The sequence below is a fragment of the Oncorhynchus clarkii genome, chromosome 26, assembly GCF_045791955.1.
Source record: "Oncorhynchus clarkii lewisi isolate Uvic-CL-2024 chromosome 26, UVic_Ocla_1.0, whole genome shotgun sequence".
NCBI classification, from domain to species: domain Eukaryota; kingdom Metazoa; phylum Chordata; class Actinopteri; order Salmoniformes; family Salmonidae; genus Oncorhynchus; species Oncorhynchus clarkii.
The window spans coordinates 5,553,168-5,571,998 of NC_092172.1; the positions used below are offsets into that span (position 1 = coordinate 5,553,168).

The 18,831-nt window shown below is 42.4% G+C and overlaps 1 protein-coding gene across 1 annotated transcript in view; it reads left to right on the forward strand.

Moving 5' to 3' along the window:
- LOC139385079 (xylosyl- and glucuronyltransferase LARGE2s-like) overlaps nt 1-17,440 on the forward strand; it is a 94,828-nt gene extending 77,388 nt beyond the window's left edge. The window contains exons 9-15 of the mRNA XM_071130124.1: nt 90-215; nt 365-520; nt 9,615-9,778; nt 10,048-10,326; nt 10,601-10,747; nt 12,828-13,023; nt 13,645-17,440. Coding sequence (XP_070986225.1) covers nt 90-215; nt 365-520; nt 9,615-9,778; nt 10,048-10,326; nt 10,601-10,747; nt 12,828-13,023; nt 13,645-13,842 — 1,266 coding nt within the window. The 3' untranslated portion in view covers nt 13,843-17,440. The remainder of the gene's footprint in view (nt 1-89; nt 216-364; nt 521-9,614; nt 9,779-10,047; nt 10,327-10,600; nt 10,748-12,827; nt 13,024-13,644) is intronic.
- The last annotated feature ends 1,391 nt before the right edge of the window (nt 17,441-18,831 follow it).

Below are 18,831 nucleotides of genomic sequence, written 5' to 3' on the forward strand. Positions count from 1 at the left end.
ATGGGGACACCGAAGAACCCTTTTGGAACCCATTTTTCAAGGAGGGTATTACACAGGTGTTTAATGTGAGTGGGTAATCTTGTGTGCAGGACATCTTTAATGCGTTCATTAAGCAGAACCCAGTCCTAGTGCATCAGCTGCCCTGCTTCTGGAACGTTCAGCTGTCTGACCACACACGCTCCGAACAGTGCTACACAGAGGTGTCTGACCTCAAGGTAGGGCTATGCAGTGAAATACACACACATACACACACACGCGCACACACTCAATATAGCAAAATCCCTCACTTATTTCCTTATGAATGTACTGCGTCTAGTCATCTGGCTACAGGTCACCATGGTAACATGTTTATGTCCCGTGTCAGGTGATCCACTGGAACTCTCCTAAGAAACTTCGTGTGAAGAACAAGCATGTGGAGTTCTTCAGGAACCTCTACCTAACCTTCCTAGAGTACGATGGGAACCTACTGAGACGAGAGCTGTTTGGCTGCCCCAGCCATGCCACCTCAGAGAGTGTACAAGTGAGTAAAACATTACCTTAACGTTAACCATAATTATGTGATAAATCAAAACAAATCAAATCACATTTTATTTGTCACTTGCGCCCAAATACAACAGCTGTAGACCTTACAGTGAAATGCTTACTTACAAGCCCTTAACCAACAATGCAGTTTTAAGAAAATACCTTTAAAAAAAGTAAGAGATAAGAATAACAAATAATTAAGAGCAGCAGTAAATAACAATAGCGGGGTTATATACAGGGGGTACAGGTACAGAGTCCATGTGCGGGGGCTCCAGTGTTGAGGTAATTTAGGTAGAGTTATTAAAGTGACTATGCATAGATAACAACAGAGAATAGCAGCAGCGTAGAATGGGGGGGGGACAATGCAAATAGTCTTGGTAGCCATTTGATTAGATATTCAAGAGTCTTATGGCTTGGGGGTAGATGCTGTTTAGAAGCTTGGCTCTCCGGTACCGCTTGCCGTGCGGTAGCAGAGAGAACAGTCTATGACTAGGGTAGCTGGAGTCTTTAACATTTTTTAGGGCCTTCCTCTGACACCGCCTGGTATAGAAGTCCTGGATGGCAGGAAGCTTGGCCCCAGTGATGTACTGGGCCGCACACACTACCCTCTGTAGTGCCTTGTGGTTGGAGGCCGAGCAGTTGCCGTACCAGGCAGTGATGCAACCCGTCAGGATGCTCTCGATGGTGCAGTTGTAAAACCTTTTGAGGATCTGAGGACCTATGTCAAATATTTTACGTCCCCTGAGGGAGAATATGTTTTGTTGTGCCATCTTCATGACTATGTCTTGGTGTGCTTGGACCATGTTAGTTTGTTGATGTGGACGCCAAGGAACTTGAAGCTCTCAACCTGCTCCACTACAGCCCTATCGATGAGAATGGGGGCATTCTCGGTCCTGATTTTCCTGTAGTCCACAATCATCTCCTTTGTCTTGATCACGTTGAGGGAGAGGTTGTTGTCCTGGCACCACACGGCAAGGTCTCTGAACTCCTCCCTATAGGCTGTCTCATCGTTGTCAATGATCAGGCCTACCACTGTTGTGTCGTCAGCAAGCTTAATGATGGTGTTGGAGTCGTGCCTGGCCGTGCAGTCATGAGTGAACAGGGAGTACAGGAGGGGACTGAGCACGCACCCCTGAGGGGGGCGCCGTGTTGAGGATCAGCATGGTGGATGTGTTGTTACTTACCCTTACCACTTGGGGGCGGCCTGTCAGGAAGTCCAGGATCCAGTTGCAGAGGGAGGTGTTTAGTCCCAGTGTCCTTAGCTTAGTGATGAGCTTTGAGGGCACTATGGTGTTGAACGCTGAGCTGTAGTCAATTAATTGCATTCTCATATAGGTGTTCCTTTTGTCCAGGTGGGAAAGGGCAGTATGGATCTGTTGGGGCAGAATGCAAATGGGAGTGGGATAATGGTGTTGATGTGAGCCATGACCTGTCTTTCAAAGCATTATCTACAGACGTGAGTGCTATGGGTCGGTAGTCATTTAGGCAGGTTACCTTAGTGTTCTTGGGCGCAGGGACTATGGTGGTCTACTTGAAACATGTTGGTATTACAGACTCTGACAGGGAGAGTTTGAAAATGTCAGTGAAGACACTTGCCAGTTGGTCATGCTCGGAGTACACGTCCTGGTAATCCATCTGGCCCTGCGGCCTTGTGAATGTTGACCTGTTTAACCTGGGATATGTTGGACGCTAGCGTCCCACCTGGCCAAAAGCCAGAGAAAATGCAGAGCGCCAAGATCAAATATATTACTATAAAATATCAAACTTTCATGAAATCACACATGTAAGATACCAAATTAAAGCTACACAGCGAAAGCAAACAATGCTATTATCTGAGAGTAGCACCTCCGTAAACAAAGAGAGAAAACATATTTCAACCCTGCAGGCGCGACACAAAACGCAGATATAAAAATATAAATCATGCCTTACCTTTGACGAGCTTCTTCTGTTGGCACTCCAATATGTCCCATAAACATCACAAATGGTCCTTTTGTTCGATTAATTCCGTCGATATATATCCGAAATGTCCATTTATTTGGCGCTTTGATCCAGAAAAACACCAGTTCCAACTTGCGCAACGTGACTACAAAATATCTCAAAAGTTAACTGTAAACTTTGCCAAAACATTTCAAACTACTTTTGTAATACAACTTTAGGTATTTTGTAAAGTCAATAATCAATCAAATTGAAGACGGGATGATCTGTGTTCAATACAGGAAGAAAACAAACTGACGCTAACTTTCTGGTCACGCGCCTCTATCTAACAGTACCCTTGAAGTGACCCTCGTTTTGAACAGGACTGCTTCTTCATTCCACAAAGGAAAAACCTCAACCAATTTCTAAAGACTGGTGACATCCAGTGGAAGCGGTAGGAACTGCAAGAAGATCCCTTAGAAATCTGGATTCCCAATGAAAAACTATTGAATAGAGAGTGACTTCCTCTGGGTTTCGCCTGCTACATAAGTTCTGTTATACTCACTCACAGACATGATTCAAACTGTTTTAGAAACTTCAGAGTGTTTTCTATCCAAATCTACTAATAATATGCATATCTTATCTTCTGGGGATGAGTAGCAGGCAGTTGAATTTGGGCATGCATTTCATCCGGACGTGAAAATACTGCCCCGTCACCAAGAAGTTAAAGGTCTTACTCACATCGGCTGCGGAGAGTGTGATCACACAGTCATCCGGAACAGCTGATGCTCTCATGCATGTTTCAGTGTTGCTTGCCTCGAAGCGAGCATAGAAGTTATTTAGCTCATCTGGTAAGCTCGTGTCACTGGGCTGCTCTCGGCTGTGCTTCCCTTTGTAGTCTGTAATAGTTTGCAAGCCCTGCCACATCCGACGAGCATTGGAGCCGGTGTAGTACAATTCAATCTTAGTCCTGTATTGATGCTTTACCTGTTTGATGGTTCGTCGAAGGGCATAGCGGGATGTCTTATAAGCTTCCGGGTTAGAGTCCCGCTACTTGAAAGCGGTAACTCTACCGTTTAGCTCAGTGCTAATGTTACCTGTAATCCATGACTTCTGGTTGGGTTGTGTATGTACAGCCACTGTGGGGACGACTTCCTCAATGCACTTCTTGATAAAGCAAGTGACTGATGTGGTGTACTGCTCAATGCCATCTGAATAATCACGGAACATGTTCCAGTCTGTGCTAGCAAAACAGTCCTGTAGTTTAGCGTCTGCTTCATCTGACCACTTTTTTATTGACCGAGTCACTGGTGCTTCCTGCTTTACTATTTGCTTGTAAGCAGGAATCAGGAGGATGGAATTATGGTCAGATTTTCCAAATGGAGGGCGAGGGAGGGCTTTGTATGCGTCTCTGTGTGTGTAAAATGCCATTGAAGCCGGTGTTTGGAGGGTATATTGGCATGGGTGTTGCGGCATTGGTGTTGCGTGTCATCCTCCAAACACCGGCTTCGAGGGCATTAGCACTTTTAAACAACAGGTTACTAACATATTAAAATAATTATTGACACATGTTTTTTTTTTTTTTAAGCAGAGACACAGAGCTACAAAATGGTATATTAAACATTGGACTTTTAAGTTGATAAATTTGTAACCTCACTTTTGCGAAAATGGCCAATGTTTTGGTACCTACTGGCGAGCTCTTCTTTGTCTACAACCATTCAGCATCGATGACACACTCTTAAGCTTTAGCCCCACCCATCTCATTAAGAGTTGATCCGAGCGTTCTGTCCTAACAACAACAGTCAAGCACCCAATCTAACAGCTACTTCCAACCACAAATGAGAGAACAGCTCATTGACCATTTTACTCTGGTTAGGCTGTTTATATGTTGGTGACTGCAACTGTGCTGCTTGCAACAATTTACAACAATTTACAATGTTTACTGACACTGACCATATTCAACGGGTGTTGAGTGTTCATAAATTCGTCAGTTATTCTGCACTCTGGCACACTCAGACGAGAGTGCTCTGAAATCGGATTAGATAGCCAGAGCAAATTTACCAGCCAAGTCTATCAACAGTTGTTGCAGTTACATTCTTTTGTTAAGACATGTAGTTAGCTAAACAATGAACCATAATCCCAACTCATGACATTACTACCCTGCATGAATCTGCAGGTAGCTAACCAACCAGGTCCAACGCTAGCTACTGTAGCTAACATTAGGCTATAACTAGTAAAGTAAATGCCTTTGAGAAGTTAATAATAAGATCATACACGTAACAGTAGCTAGTGAGCCAGCCAGCGAACATTACAATTTAATTTGAAATGAAAACGACTTTGTCAAAATTAAAAACGTGTAATATCTGAAAATGTGTCTAGCTAGACTATCTTCTCCGTATACATCATGGATGGATGCCTCTCCCTGTCACGGATGCCATGGTTGCCCTTCGTTTGAAGATGTAATCCAGAGACATGTGTTTTCTCCATCTCCTTAGCTATCATACTCTAATTCCACTGATTTCAAATCTCAGTCCTCCAGAAAGTGGAAAGCAACACTTATGCAGTTCTACTATGTGATACATTTAAAAAAGCTGTGTTTGACAGGATTACCTACACATACTGACCAGCTCAAATAGACAGAAGAGTGCTATATGGCAGACCAATCCGAACTCATCTTTCGGCATATCCAGCCCACTCGTTATCTCAGCCAATCATGGCTAGCGAGAATGTTGCTCGCTTTTTCTGTGGCTAAACCAACTGGGCCCGTAATTGAACAATTGTATTCATATTTACAGATGGCATACAAGTCTGTTATTAACGCACATGAAAGTTCATGTTCCAACGCATTTTGATTAAAAAAGTTTACATTCAATTGGCTCTCCTGTGAAATAGTGACCCGCGACATTCACCTAGTTTCCTGAAACGATTCTCATATTTTCATTAAAAACGTTATTTTGGGCCTCCCGGGTGGCGCAGTGGTTAAGGGCGCTGCACTGCAGCGACTCTGGGTTCGCGCCCAGGCTCTGTCGCAACCGGCCGCGACCGGGAGGTCCGTTGGGCGACGCACAATTAGCCTAGCGTCGTCCGGGTTAGGGAGGGCTTGGCCGGTAGGGATATCCTTGTCTCATCGCGCACCAGCGACTCCTGTGGCGGGCCGGGCGTAGTGCGCGCTAACAAGGTCACCAGGTTTCCTCCGACACATTGGTGCGGCTGGCTTCCGGGTTGGATGCGCGCTGTGTTAAGAAGCAGTGCGGCTTGGTTGGGTGTGTTTCGGAGGACGCATGGCTTTCGACCTTTGTCTCTCCCGAGCCCATACGGGAGTTGTAGCGATGAGACAAGATAGTAACTACTAACAATTGGATGCCACGAAATTGGGAAAAAGGAAAAATCAACAAAAGGAAAAATAATGACACAAATTCTAATTTGGGTTGGTTTATGGAGTTGTGAAATAAGCCGTGTCCTTGTCTTCTACAAAGGATAGGAAAGGTTGTCAGATATTATAAAAAGTAATTGCAGATCCCCTAATGGAGTAGCGTATTTTCCCTAGCTCGAGATGTTGCATAACTTCCTTTATCCAATGGTTAAAAGTAGGATCCTTCCACTTAAATCGTATAAGACGTCTAGCTAGAAGAATAGTAAATGCCAGCATGTAAATTCCAAGAACTGTTTAGAGGGGCCTCCTGTGGTGACAATCCAAATAATGCAATGAAGGCATTATTATCAGTATCCCAGTATCTTAGAAAACGTCTCAAAAAATTGATATCCAGAAATCTGTCAATTTCGGGCATGTCCAAAATGTGTAATAGAAAAGAAAGGAGCCTGCTTACATCGGTCACGAGTGGGATCTATTTCTGGTCTAATCTTGCCTTTGACCAATGCAGCCGATTAACTATTTTAAATTGAATTACAACATGTCTTAGACATATAGATGAAGAATGTATTCTCTGAAGCATATTCTGCCACGTTTCATCTGTAAATTGTTCACCTAAATCCTCTTCCCATTGGTTCTTAAGGTTCTTAATAAGAGAGTACAGGGAATCCAGATTGTGTGAGTTTAACTTGTTATGGCTGCAATCCCAATATCGGGATAAGTGTCATCAACAACCGCTGAATAGCACAGCGCTACATACAATAAATATTACTATAAATATTTATATTCATGAAATCACAAGTGCAATATAGGAAAACACAGTTTAGCCTTTTGTTAATCCACCTGTCGTGTCAGATTTTGAAATGATGCTTTACAGCGAATGCAATCCAAGCGTTTGTGTAAGTTTATCGATCGCACAATAAAACATTAAGTACACTTAGAAAATCAGAAAAGCAATCAAATTAATCGTTTACCTTTGATGATCTTCGGATGTTTTCAATCACGAGACTTCCAGTTACACAACAAATGTTCCGTTTGTTCCGTAAAGATGATTTTTATATCCAAAATACCTCTGTTTGTTTGTCGCGTTATGTTCAGAAATCCACAGGAAAGAGCGCTCACGACAACGCAGACAAATTCCAAATAGTTTCCATAATATCCACATAAAACATGTCAAACGTTTTTTATAATCAATCCTCCAATTTTAAAATATATAACCGATAATATATCAACCGCAAATGTCTTTCACAGTAGGAGAGGGGAAAACAATGGCTGTCCAAATTCTGTTTCGTAAGCAAAACTCATGTGACCACTTGACGCGATGTTATCGTTCTGGCTCATTTGTCAAAATAAAAGCCTGAAACTATGTCTGAAGACTGTTGACACCTTGAGGAAGCGATAGGAAAAGGAATCTTGTTCATATCCCTTTAAATCCAGCAAAGCGAGGCTATGGAACATGAAGTTTTCAAAATAGGAGCCACTTCCTGTTTTGATTTTCCTCAGGGTTTCGCCTGCAATATCAGTATATATACTCTCAGACAATATTTTGACAGTTTTAGAAACTTTAGAGTGTTTTCTATCCAATACTAATAATAATATGCATATATTAGCAACTGAGACTGAGGAGCTGGCCGTTTACAATGGGCACCTTTTCATCCAAGCTACTCAATACTGCCCCTGCGGCCATGAAGTTAATAATGTATAGATCAAGATTACCCCCCCCTTTGATATAAGGGTTCACTTTAAAAAGAGAATATAGAAAGGAGGAAGGTGGGCGTGATGGGAAGTTACTGGAGTATGAAGATACAAAACTACGCAATTGCAGGTATCTAATGAAATGGGATCCAGGAATTAAACTTTTGTACTAACTTTTCCAAAGATGAAAAATCCTTACCAATGTACAAGTCGTTCAGTGAGGAGATCCCTTTTCCAGACCAGAAATGAAACGCACGGTCTAATACTGATGGAGAGAATGTATGGTTCTTTAATAATGGGGCAGAAGTTGAAAGTTCACCGAGATCAAACGATTGCCTGAACTGTTTCCAGATTTCTAGAGAAATCCCACCTGTGGACGTCGGGCCCTCATACCACCCTCATGGAATCTGTTTCTGACCGTTTGAGCAGACACATGCACATTTATGGCCTGCTGGAGTAATTTTGCAGGGCTTTGGTAGTGCTCCGCCTGCTCCTCCTTGCACAAAGGCGGAGGTAGTGGTCCTACTGCTGGGTTGTTGCCCTCCTACGGCCACCTCCACGTTTCCTGATGTACTGGCCTGTCTCCTGGTAGCGCCTCCATGCTCTGGACACTACGCTGACAGACACAGCAAACCTTCTTGCCACAGCTCACATTGATGTGCCATCCTGGATGAGCTGCACTACCTGAGCCACTTGTGTGGGTTGTAGACTCCGTCTCATGCTAACACTAGAGTGAAAGCACTGCCAGCATTCAAAAGTGACCAAAACATCAGCCAGGATGCATAGGAACTGAGAAGTGGTCTGTGGTCACCACCTGCAGAACCACTCCTTTATTGGGGGTGTCTTGCTAATTGCTTATAATTTCCACCTGTCTATTCCATTTGCACAACAGCATGTGACATTTATTGTCAATCAGTGTTGCTTCCTAAGTGGACAGTTTGATTTCACAGAAGTGTGATTGACTTGGAGTTACATTGTGTTGTTTAAGTGTTCCCTTTATTTTTTTTTAGCAGTGTATTTTGTTAGAAAGATAGGAATACATTGAAGTAAGTATAAAAGCTTGAGTAATACATTAGTTTTAACAATGCTAATTCTTCCCGGCCAAAGAAAGAGAAAGTAAATCCCGCCGTTCAAGATCCTGTTTCAGGCGGAGTATCAAGGGAGGGAAATTGGCGTTATAGAGATCTTTTAAATTGTGCGTGACCCAAATTCCCAAATATGTCTGTGTAGTCACTCTGAAGGGCACATAGCTAAAATAAGTTTGCATGGCAGAAAGATTAATAGGCACCAATTCTGTTTTTTGTAGATTAACTTTATAATGAGGTGCGATTTCACATGGCAAAGAAAATGTGCTCTTTCGTCAGGACACTATTGTTCAGAGGAGCTAGCCAACAGCACAGCTAACACAATCACTTTAAACTGAAGCTGGAAAGACTGCAAACTTTGTTTTACCTTCTTTCTATTGGCATTTCTTTGTATATACCCATAAAAATGATGCCAGCTGATTTATGATTTGGACTGGCTGAGAAACGCTGCCTGCCTGTCTGTCGCAGTCCCGACTCCCGAACGTTCATTACTATGGGACAGCTGGAGATAGAATTTGAATATCGAAACAATGTTAAAAATGTCGGAGAGAGACAGCAAGGTCTATACAAATCTCCGCTGTTGAAAACGAAATGTTAGTCGAAAAGAAATGTGAGATAATGTCTAGATGCTTTTATAGTGGAGATCAAGTTTATAAATTGCCTGGCTGGGCTGATGAGACAGTGGATTGCGCAGTCAGATGGAACTAGGTAAATAGGCATTTTAACGTCGTAGATTTAGCCGGTGGTAACTTGTGGAATAGACACCGGCTGGAATGCGGCTTTAACCAATCAGCATTCAGGATTTGCACCACCCATTGTATAACATTTAACAAACCACTCCCTAACACCTCAAGTAGGTTTTAACATTCACCATACCTTTATTCACTATACTATCATGGACATCCAGACAGAATACAACAGAGTGTGCAGGTGTGCCGCATGCTCTCATGAAACCATGTTAGCCTATTAGAGGGAATATTTACAATCTGAACATGGGTTTTGACCTCCCTCTGTCCATCCCTCTCCAGTTACAAGGAGCTCTGGAGGAGCTGGATGAAGACGACCAGTGTTATGACTTCCGGCGGGAGCGAATCACAGTGCACCGCGTGCACCTCTACTTCCTGCAGTACGAGTACACGCCCACCGGTGACGACACGGACGTCACACTGGTCGCACAGCTCTCCATGGACAGGTGAACACTCACCTTATAGCTCTGACCCTACTGGCCTTTGGTTTACTAGTTATTGGAGATGTGAGCTTGAATTCATTATCACGTTATGGCTAATCAGGAGGGCACCTCTCCACAAATACGATTTGTATTTTGCTTATTTCTCTACTTCTTCCTCTTCCCCCTTCTCCATATTTTCTTCTCTACTTCCACCACTGCTTTTACTATCATTATACATGCTTGTGATACTATACTACTCTGTTTGTAATTTATGTCATCTCTATTTCTCTCAGGTTACAGATGCTGGAGGCCATATGTAAGCACTGGGAAGGCCCTATCAGCCTGGCCTTGTACATGTCAGACGCCGAGGCCCAACAGTTCCTGCGTTACGCCCAGGCCTCCGAGGTGCTGAAGAACCGTAAGAACGTGGGATACCATATCGTTTACAAGGAGGGACAGTTCTACCCTGTCAACCTGGTGAGAAATGTGGCCCTGAGGAACGCCAACACACCTTATGTGTTCCTGGCAGACGTGGACTTCCTGCCCATGTACGGCCTCTATGATTACCTCAGGTGAGTCGTAGTTCTTCCCAAAGATGTTCCATCATAAACATAGACAGAACACTGGCTGGGATTTTTTATTTATTTTTGTCATTTAGCAGCCATTTTAATCCAAAGAAATGTACAGACAACATATGTATGATGTTCATATATGGCCCATGTGGGAGTCGAGCCCACAGCTAAGGTGTTGCCAGCAATGCATTCCTACCAACTAGTGGCAGCTGTGGCTCTAGCTGATGAAGAGTATTCATTGTAAATGAATGGTTTCTCTATCGTACCCCCACAGAAAGTCAGTGGTCCAGTTAGACATGGCCAACACTAAGAAGGCTCTGGTGGTAGCAGCCTTTGAGACTCTGCGCTACCGCCTATCCTTTCCCAAATCCAAAGCCGAGCTGCTCTCCATGCTGGACATGGGGACCCTCTACACCTTCAGGTACACCAGCACTAACAGCTCACCCCATTGGTCAATCTGGCTTGTAGATCAGGAGGTTTGAATGGCCCTTCTGAAATAGACCCAGATGACATAACTTGGAACAGCCATCCTGATGTTGATACTATGTTTGTTACATTGATACATTGAAGTCATTTGATAATATATACGGTACCAGTCAAAGGTTTGGACACACCTACTCATTCCAGGGTTTTTCTTTATTTGTAATATTTTCTGCATTGTAGAATAATAGCGAGGACATCAAAACTATGAAATAACACATGGAATACTGTAGTAACCAATTTTTTATTTATTTGTTAAACAAATCAAAATATACTTTATTTTTGAGATTCTTCAAAGCAGCCACCCTTTGCCTTGATTACATATTTGCACACTCTTGGCATTCTCTCAATCAGCTTCATGAGGTAGTCACTTGGAATGCTTTTCAATTAACAGGTGTGCCTTGTTAAAAGTTCATTTGTGGAATTTATTTCCTTCTTAATGCATTTCAGCCAATCAGTTGTGTTGTGACAAGGTTGGGGTGATATACAGAAGATTGCTCTATTTTGTAAAAGACCAAAGTCCATATTATGGCAAGAACAGCTCAAAAAAGCAAAGAGAAATGACAGTCCATCATTACTTTAAGATATTAAGGTAGAAAGTACACTTTAGAAAATCCCTAGGTGTGTCCAAACTTTTGACTGGTACTGTATCAAAATAGCATACAGAAATACCTTATTTACATAAGTATTCAGATCCTTTGCTATGAGACATCCTGTTTCCATCGAGTCCACCTGTTTTAAATTCAATTGATTGAACATGATTTGGAAAGGCACACACACACACACCTGTCTATATAAGGTCCTACAGTAGACAGTGCATGTCAGAGCAAAAACCAAGCCATGAGGTCGAAGGAAGTGTCCGTAGAGCTCCAAGACAGTATTGTGTCCAGGCACAGACCTGGGGAAGGGTACCAAAACATTTCTGCAGCATTGAAGGTCCCCAAGAACACAGTGGCCTCCATCATTCTTAAATGGAAGAAGATTGGAACCCCTAACACTCTTCCTAGAGCTGGCCACCTGGCCAAACTGAGCAATCGGGTGAGAAGGGCATTGGTCAGGGAGGTGACCAAGTGCAATCTCTGTGGAGATTGGAGAACCTTCCAGAAGGACAACCATCTCTGCAGCACTCCACCATTCAGGCCTTTATGGTAGAGTGGCCAGACAGAAGCCACTCCTCAGTAAAAAGCCACTTGACAGCCCACTTGGAGTTTGCCAAAAGGCAACTAAAGGACTTTCAGACCATGAGGAACAAGATTATCTTGTCTGATGAAACCAAAATTTAACTCTTTGGCCTGAATATCAAGTATCACGTCTGGAGGAAACCTAGCACTTTCCCTACGGTGAAGCATGGTAGTGGCAGGGACTAGGAGACAAGTCAGGGTGGAGGGAAATATAAACAGAGCAAAGTACAGAGAGATCCTTGATAAAAACCTGCTCCAGAGCACTCAGGACCTTAGACTGGGGCAAAGGTTTACCTTCCAACAGGACAACGACTAAGCACACAGCCAAGACAACGCAGGAGTGGCTTCGGGACAAGTCTCGGAATGTCCTTGAGTGGCCCAGCAAGAGCCCAGACTTGAACCCGATCTAACATCTCTGGAGAGATCTGAAAATTGCTGAGCAGCGATGCTCCCCATACAACCTGAAAGAGCTTGAGAGGATCTGCGGAGAACAATGGCAGATACTCCCCAAATACAGGTGTTCCAAGCTTGTAGCGTCATACCCAAGAAGACTCGATGCTATAATCGCTTCCAAAGGTGCTTCAACAAAGTACTGTTTAAAGGGTCTGATTACCTATGTAAATGACAAACATGTTTTTGCTTTGTCATTATGAGGTATTGTGTACAGATTGATGAAAAAAAACTAAAGATTTAATCCATTTTAGAATAAGTCTGTAACGTAACAAAATGTGGGGGAAAAGTCAAGGGGTCTGAATACTTTCCCAAATGCACTTAATGCAATCTTGTTCAAAACTATTACTAACACACCTGCACACTTCTCTTTCTCCTTGCCTTCCCCAGGTATCACGTTTGGACCAAGGGCCATGCTCCTACCAACTACGCCAAGTGGCGGACAGCCACCACGCCCTATAAGGTGGAGTGGGAGGCGGACTTTGAGCCCTATGTAGTGGTGAAGCGGGACTGCCCTGAGTATGACCATCGCTTTGTGGGCTTTGGCTGGAACAAGGTCTCCCATATCATGGAGCTGGATGCACAGGTACAGTATGGAGGATAATGGTGGGGAGTTAAAATATAATATATTTATTTTCCTCCAGTACACATTATCACACCACAGTACATTTGCACACATTGGGTAGACCAAACAACCATAGCAGACAAGAGGGGCAGACAAAGAGATGTAGTTAAAGTCTGCATATGCTCATCTGTTTATGGCTTGTTGAGAAGAAAAATGTTTGTTAAAGTTATTGTTCACATTTTATCCTCAGACTCTACTCCCAAATAATCTGCACATAATAACTCCTTTTAAATTTAATTCAAAACCTCAACTCATCTTTGGAATTCAGTTAAGGTTATGCTAATGATTAGAACAGATTTGATTCGCAGTAGACCCCTGTTATTAGGTTTAATGCTTTCGCTAAGTCAGGAATAATAGCTATTGTAATGGCCCATAAATCAAAGTCGAGCCGTGACATTTCAGTGTTCAGCACCTCAGAGCAACGAACGTGACTTTGTTTCTCGAGTCTTAAATTATTCAGTCACAGCCGGGACTGCAGATGAGTATTAGCTACGTAGCTAAAATGTGTTGCCTGTTGTACATGGACCGTGTCCAATAAACAAATAAAATAAAACCCGTTTTCACCCCTTTCCCACCCCCCAGGAGTACGACCTGATGGTTCTGCCCAATGCGTTCATGATCCACATGCCACACGCACCCAGCTTCGACATCTCCAAGTTTCGCTCCAGCCCGGGCTACCGCTACTGCCTGCAGACCCTGAAAGAAGAGTTCCACCAAGACCTGTCCCGGAAGTACGGCGCAGCCGCCCTCAAGTACCTCACTGCTCAGAGGAACATCTAAACCAGGACTCCCAAGGGCCCCTGGGCTCCATATCTAGGGCCCCAACGGCCCCACTGGCCCCCATGCTCTTCCCTGGCAAGTCTGAAGGGGTTTGGGAATATTGGTAACTATCCTCCAATATCTCGACTAATCTTGGATATCAAGATGGAGCTTTAAAGTCTTGTAGAAATTTCTGGAGATGTGTTAAACTTTCTGGTGTGGTTTGGGCTGGGATGACCCACCCAACTATGCTAGAATGGATTATGGCCCAAACTGGAATAAAAAAAAATGAACCAAACAGAACAGACATGACAGTTGTCGCAAGATGTTGGGCTCACTGGGAAGACGTTCCTCTGAGAGGGATGAGTGGTTAACTGCTTTAAGTCTGGGAGTAAGTGACGATTATCATGATTTGTTCTGACAATCAGGGCCTTTTCTGAGGAAAATACATTTCAAAGCGATATGACCACATGGGATATCTGTACCTGGAACTCAAGGACAGGACATTTGGGAAACACAGAACTGAAAGAAAGGGAAGTTGCATCTTCCCTGGTCTCTTCAAGGGGACGAATCGGAATCACGTTCGGAGTGACTAATCGAACTGGATAAACGTTTAAGCCTTATAATTTTCCATTATATTTAATAAGATATTTAATGATATCAGTATTTTTCTCAATGTAAATGATTAGCAATTAATAACAAACAAATATGGCATATATATGTTTTGATTATGATGTTGCATTATAATTACATTCTATATCCTTTCTCTATTTTTGGGCCCCCCTGAAAGGAAAGAGTATGTCCTTGTTTGAAAGCCTCTGAAGGCTTGAGCGGGGAGAATAGCCAGGCATCATGGTTAAACTGGACATTGTGTATGTGTATGCACTCACTGACTAAATGAGCTGCTCACTAAGTCACCATGCTATGTCATACTACATTCTTACCACTCAATGTCATATACTTTTCTCTTTCCTCTACATCATACTAATATCATCATGCATCAAAATAATATATACATACAGTATCAGTCAAAAGTTTGGCCACACATACTCATTCAAGGGTTTTTCTTTATTTTGACTATATTCTACATAGTAGAAGAATAGTGAAGACGTTAAAACTAGGAACCAGCACATATGGAAACATGTAGTAACCCAAAAAGTGTTAAACAAATCAAAATATATTTGATATTTCAGATTCTTCAAAGTAGCCAGACTTTGCCTTGATGACAGCTTTGCACACTCTTGGCATTCTCTCAACCAGCTTCATGAGGTAGTCACCTGGAATGCATGGAGGAAGGGGAATAATTTAGGTGTACCTAATTTGTGGAATAAATGTTCTTCTTAATGCGTTTGAGCCAATCAGTTGTGACAAGGTTGGGGTGGTATACAGAAGATAGCCCTATTTGGTAAAAGAAAAGTTCCATATTATGGAAAGAACAGCTTAAATAAGCAAAGAGAAACAACAGTCCACCATTACTTTAAGATATGAAGATCAGTCAATCGGGAATATGTCAAGAGGTTTGAAAGTTTCTTCAAGTGCAGTCACAACAAACATCAAGCGCTATGATGAAACGGCACTCATGAGGACCGCCACAGGAAAGGAAGACTCAGAGTTACCTCTGCTGCAGAGGATAAGTTCATTAGAGTTAACAGCCTCAGAAATTGCAGCCCAAATAAATGCTTCACAGAGTTCAAGTAATAAGACACATCTCAACATCAACTGTTCAGAGGAGACTGTGAATCAGGCCTTCATGGTTGAATTTCTGCAAAGAAACCATTACCAAAGGACACCAATTAGAACACGAGACTAGCTTAGACCAAGAAACACGAGCAAAGGACATTAGACGGGTGGAAATCTGTCCTTTGTTTTTTCTTTGTTTTCAACGCTGTGTTTTTGAGAAACAGAGTAGGTGAATGGATGATCTCTGCATATGTGGTTCCCATCGTGAAGCATGGAGGAGGAGGTGTGAGGGTGCTTTGCTGGTGACACTGTCGGTGATTTATTTAGAATTCAAGGCACATTTAACCAGCATGGCTACCACAGCATTTTATAGTGATACGCCATCCCATCTGGTTTGCGCTTTCATTTGTTTTGCAATAGGACAATGACCCAACACACATCCAGGTTGTGTAAGGGCTATTTGACCAAGAAGAAGAGTGATGGAGTGCTGCATCAGATGACCTGGCCTCCACAATCACCTGACCTCAACCCAATTGAGATGGTTTGGGATGAGTTGGACTGCAGAGTGAAGGAAAAGCAGCCAACAAGTGCTCAGCATATGTGGGAACTCCTTCAAGACTTTTGGAAAAGCATTCCATGTGAAGCCGGTTGAGAGAATGCCAAGTGTGCAAAGCTGTCATCAAGCCGAAGGGTGCCAACTTTGAAGAATCTAAAATCTATTTTGATTTGCTTAACAAATGATATGCTTTTTTTGTTGTTTACTTCATCATCTCACGTGTGTTATTTAATCGTTTTGATGTCTTCACTATCATTCTACAATGTAGAAAATAGTCAAATAAAGAAAAACCCTTGAATGAGTAGGTGTGTCCAATCTTTTGACTGGTACCGAATAGGTGTCAATATTAAGATTTTTGTTTTTCCTTCTGCATATATTTATCCCCTCTAAGCCAAATATGCACCCAACTTCAGTCAAAAATACAAGTCACCACTGATTGGGACCATCGCAAACAGACCCCCAAAAAATCAAAATAGCAACAACAAAAAAGCATCTCGCCAGAAATGCAATGGCTGAAAATAAACGGCCTGTTGTTGAATTGTTAACAATCACTACAGAAATGCCATGAGCGATTGGAGCATTACCAGTGCCATGTCGAGATGAGTAATACACTGTATGCTATGTGCCATCTACTGTAACAAACCTTGTCATCTACCAAACAAGCCGTTCTCCTTTTACGATGAACCTTTCCCCTTTTCTTTAAAACTTCATTCCTTTTTCTATTGACCCATTCCTTGTTTTTTTTCCGTATACCATCAGGAAACCCACTTCTGTTCTCACAAACCATCCCTTCTTTCTCTAATCCCAACCCCTTCCTAAATCTCTATATGCTACTACTACTGTTTTGAACTCTATAGTACACATAATCCATGGGACAACCGGGCAGTAACAAATCAACCTTTCAACCCCAATGAACCTACCACTCCAAATGCCAAATAATAGGTAAACGCCTAAAGTCACGAGAAACGGCACAAGTGTTCAAGCCTATTTGCTACTGTAATGACTTTGTAATGACTGAATGGTTACATATAATGCCACTATGGGGTCGGCACATACAAGACAACTATGGGATGGGCACATACCCTGCATCGTTACTATGGGTTAGGTATATACACAGCTGCCATTCAATTGGCTACCAAGGAATGGATCAAGACACCACCTCTCCCTGCCACCTTCCATGCCTCCCACAACCCCTGTCGACTGTTCTGAGTGCAGTAAATGCTAGTGCCTTTGCTGTATTGTGTAACTGGATATTGATTGTACTGCTGTACGTTACCAATGGGGCCTGAGGATAGTCAGGCACTCTATTTATTATTGTCGACTCAAATCAATCATATTTTTCTATGTCGGGGACAAAGTGCTTTAAATAAATATGCCCTTTTTCAACCAGTTTGTCTGAGGTTTGTCTCCATTGGAACATAAGTGGAACGGATTGAAGGATATGGTATCACGACTATAAGTGTGGAGTTATATACACATTATTTATTTTCAGAGTTAATTGGTTTTAAAACATCAAGGATTCTCCCCTCATTAATGTTTTTATATGGAGACATAATGTCTGCAATGACTTCACACACACACACACACACACACACACACACACACACACACACACACACCACCAAAGAGGGAAAACAAAACAAATTGTAATTCTCTGTCAGCTGTTTGTTATCTTCTGTGACATTTATTACCAGCCTGAAAATTGAATTGTCTCTTGTAGATGTACTGCTTGTCTTAAGGAAATAATCGGCCGCCAGGCAGGCAGTTTTCTTTCACCAAAAAATAGAATAAAAATAGTTTAGCATTTCTTCATATCCACTTTCCCATCTCCGATATCTTCAGAAAGAACTGTGGCATGATTATAGTAATCTGTGAAAACAGTTGTGTGTCACTCCACTGCATAAGCAATAAAAAGTCTGATATTTTCACATTACAAAAGGTAGAATGGATCACCGAGATGATCTATTAATGGGCATTCACTCACAGAAGGCACAACTAATCTGCAAATCATCATCACCTAAGTATGACATGAATTGCTGAATACGGATCATTCAAAGATTAGTGGGAAAAAGTCAAATACAAATGATATACTTACACTAAACATTTAAAAAACTTTGTAACAGGGGCCATTGTCGAACTAAAAGACTAGACATAATGCAATAAAGTATCTGTATTTTCCTTACGAGAACGAAAAACGATAGATTGGGCTGATCTAGCATAGAGCTACAGTGTCGTTAATGGCCTTTTCAAGGAGCCACATCAGACAAGTCCTATCAAACCATTAGACTGATACATTAGGTATTCACAATTAAAAAATGAATTATCTTCAATTACATTTCTTGACCTTTTAATGATCCTGGTAGTGATAACCAGCTTAAAGACTTGTTTGACCTCTCAACATATACAGGGACAAGTTGTTCTGAAGTTCTTCCAAGCCGATTGGAGGGAAGAGATGTAGGGCATCTTGAATGGATGCGATGCTTCTTTCAAATTGAATTAAACACTTTATGTAAACCCTCTTTGTATGGACAAATTTACACCACCCTCACTTTCTCCTTCCCTCCATCCGTCCCTCCTTTCCTTCCTCCCCCTCTCTTATCTGCTGGCTAATAATGGAGTAATTGCTGGATGTGGTCCTTTATGACGTTATGAATCATCTCGCCCACTGCACACATTAGACGGGCCTGACACAAGCACTCTTAATATAACAGGAGGTCACATAAGACCAACCACGTAGAGGCGTACTGGAAGCTTCTCAAGAGGAGAGGCAGCAA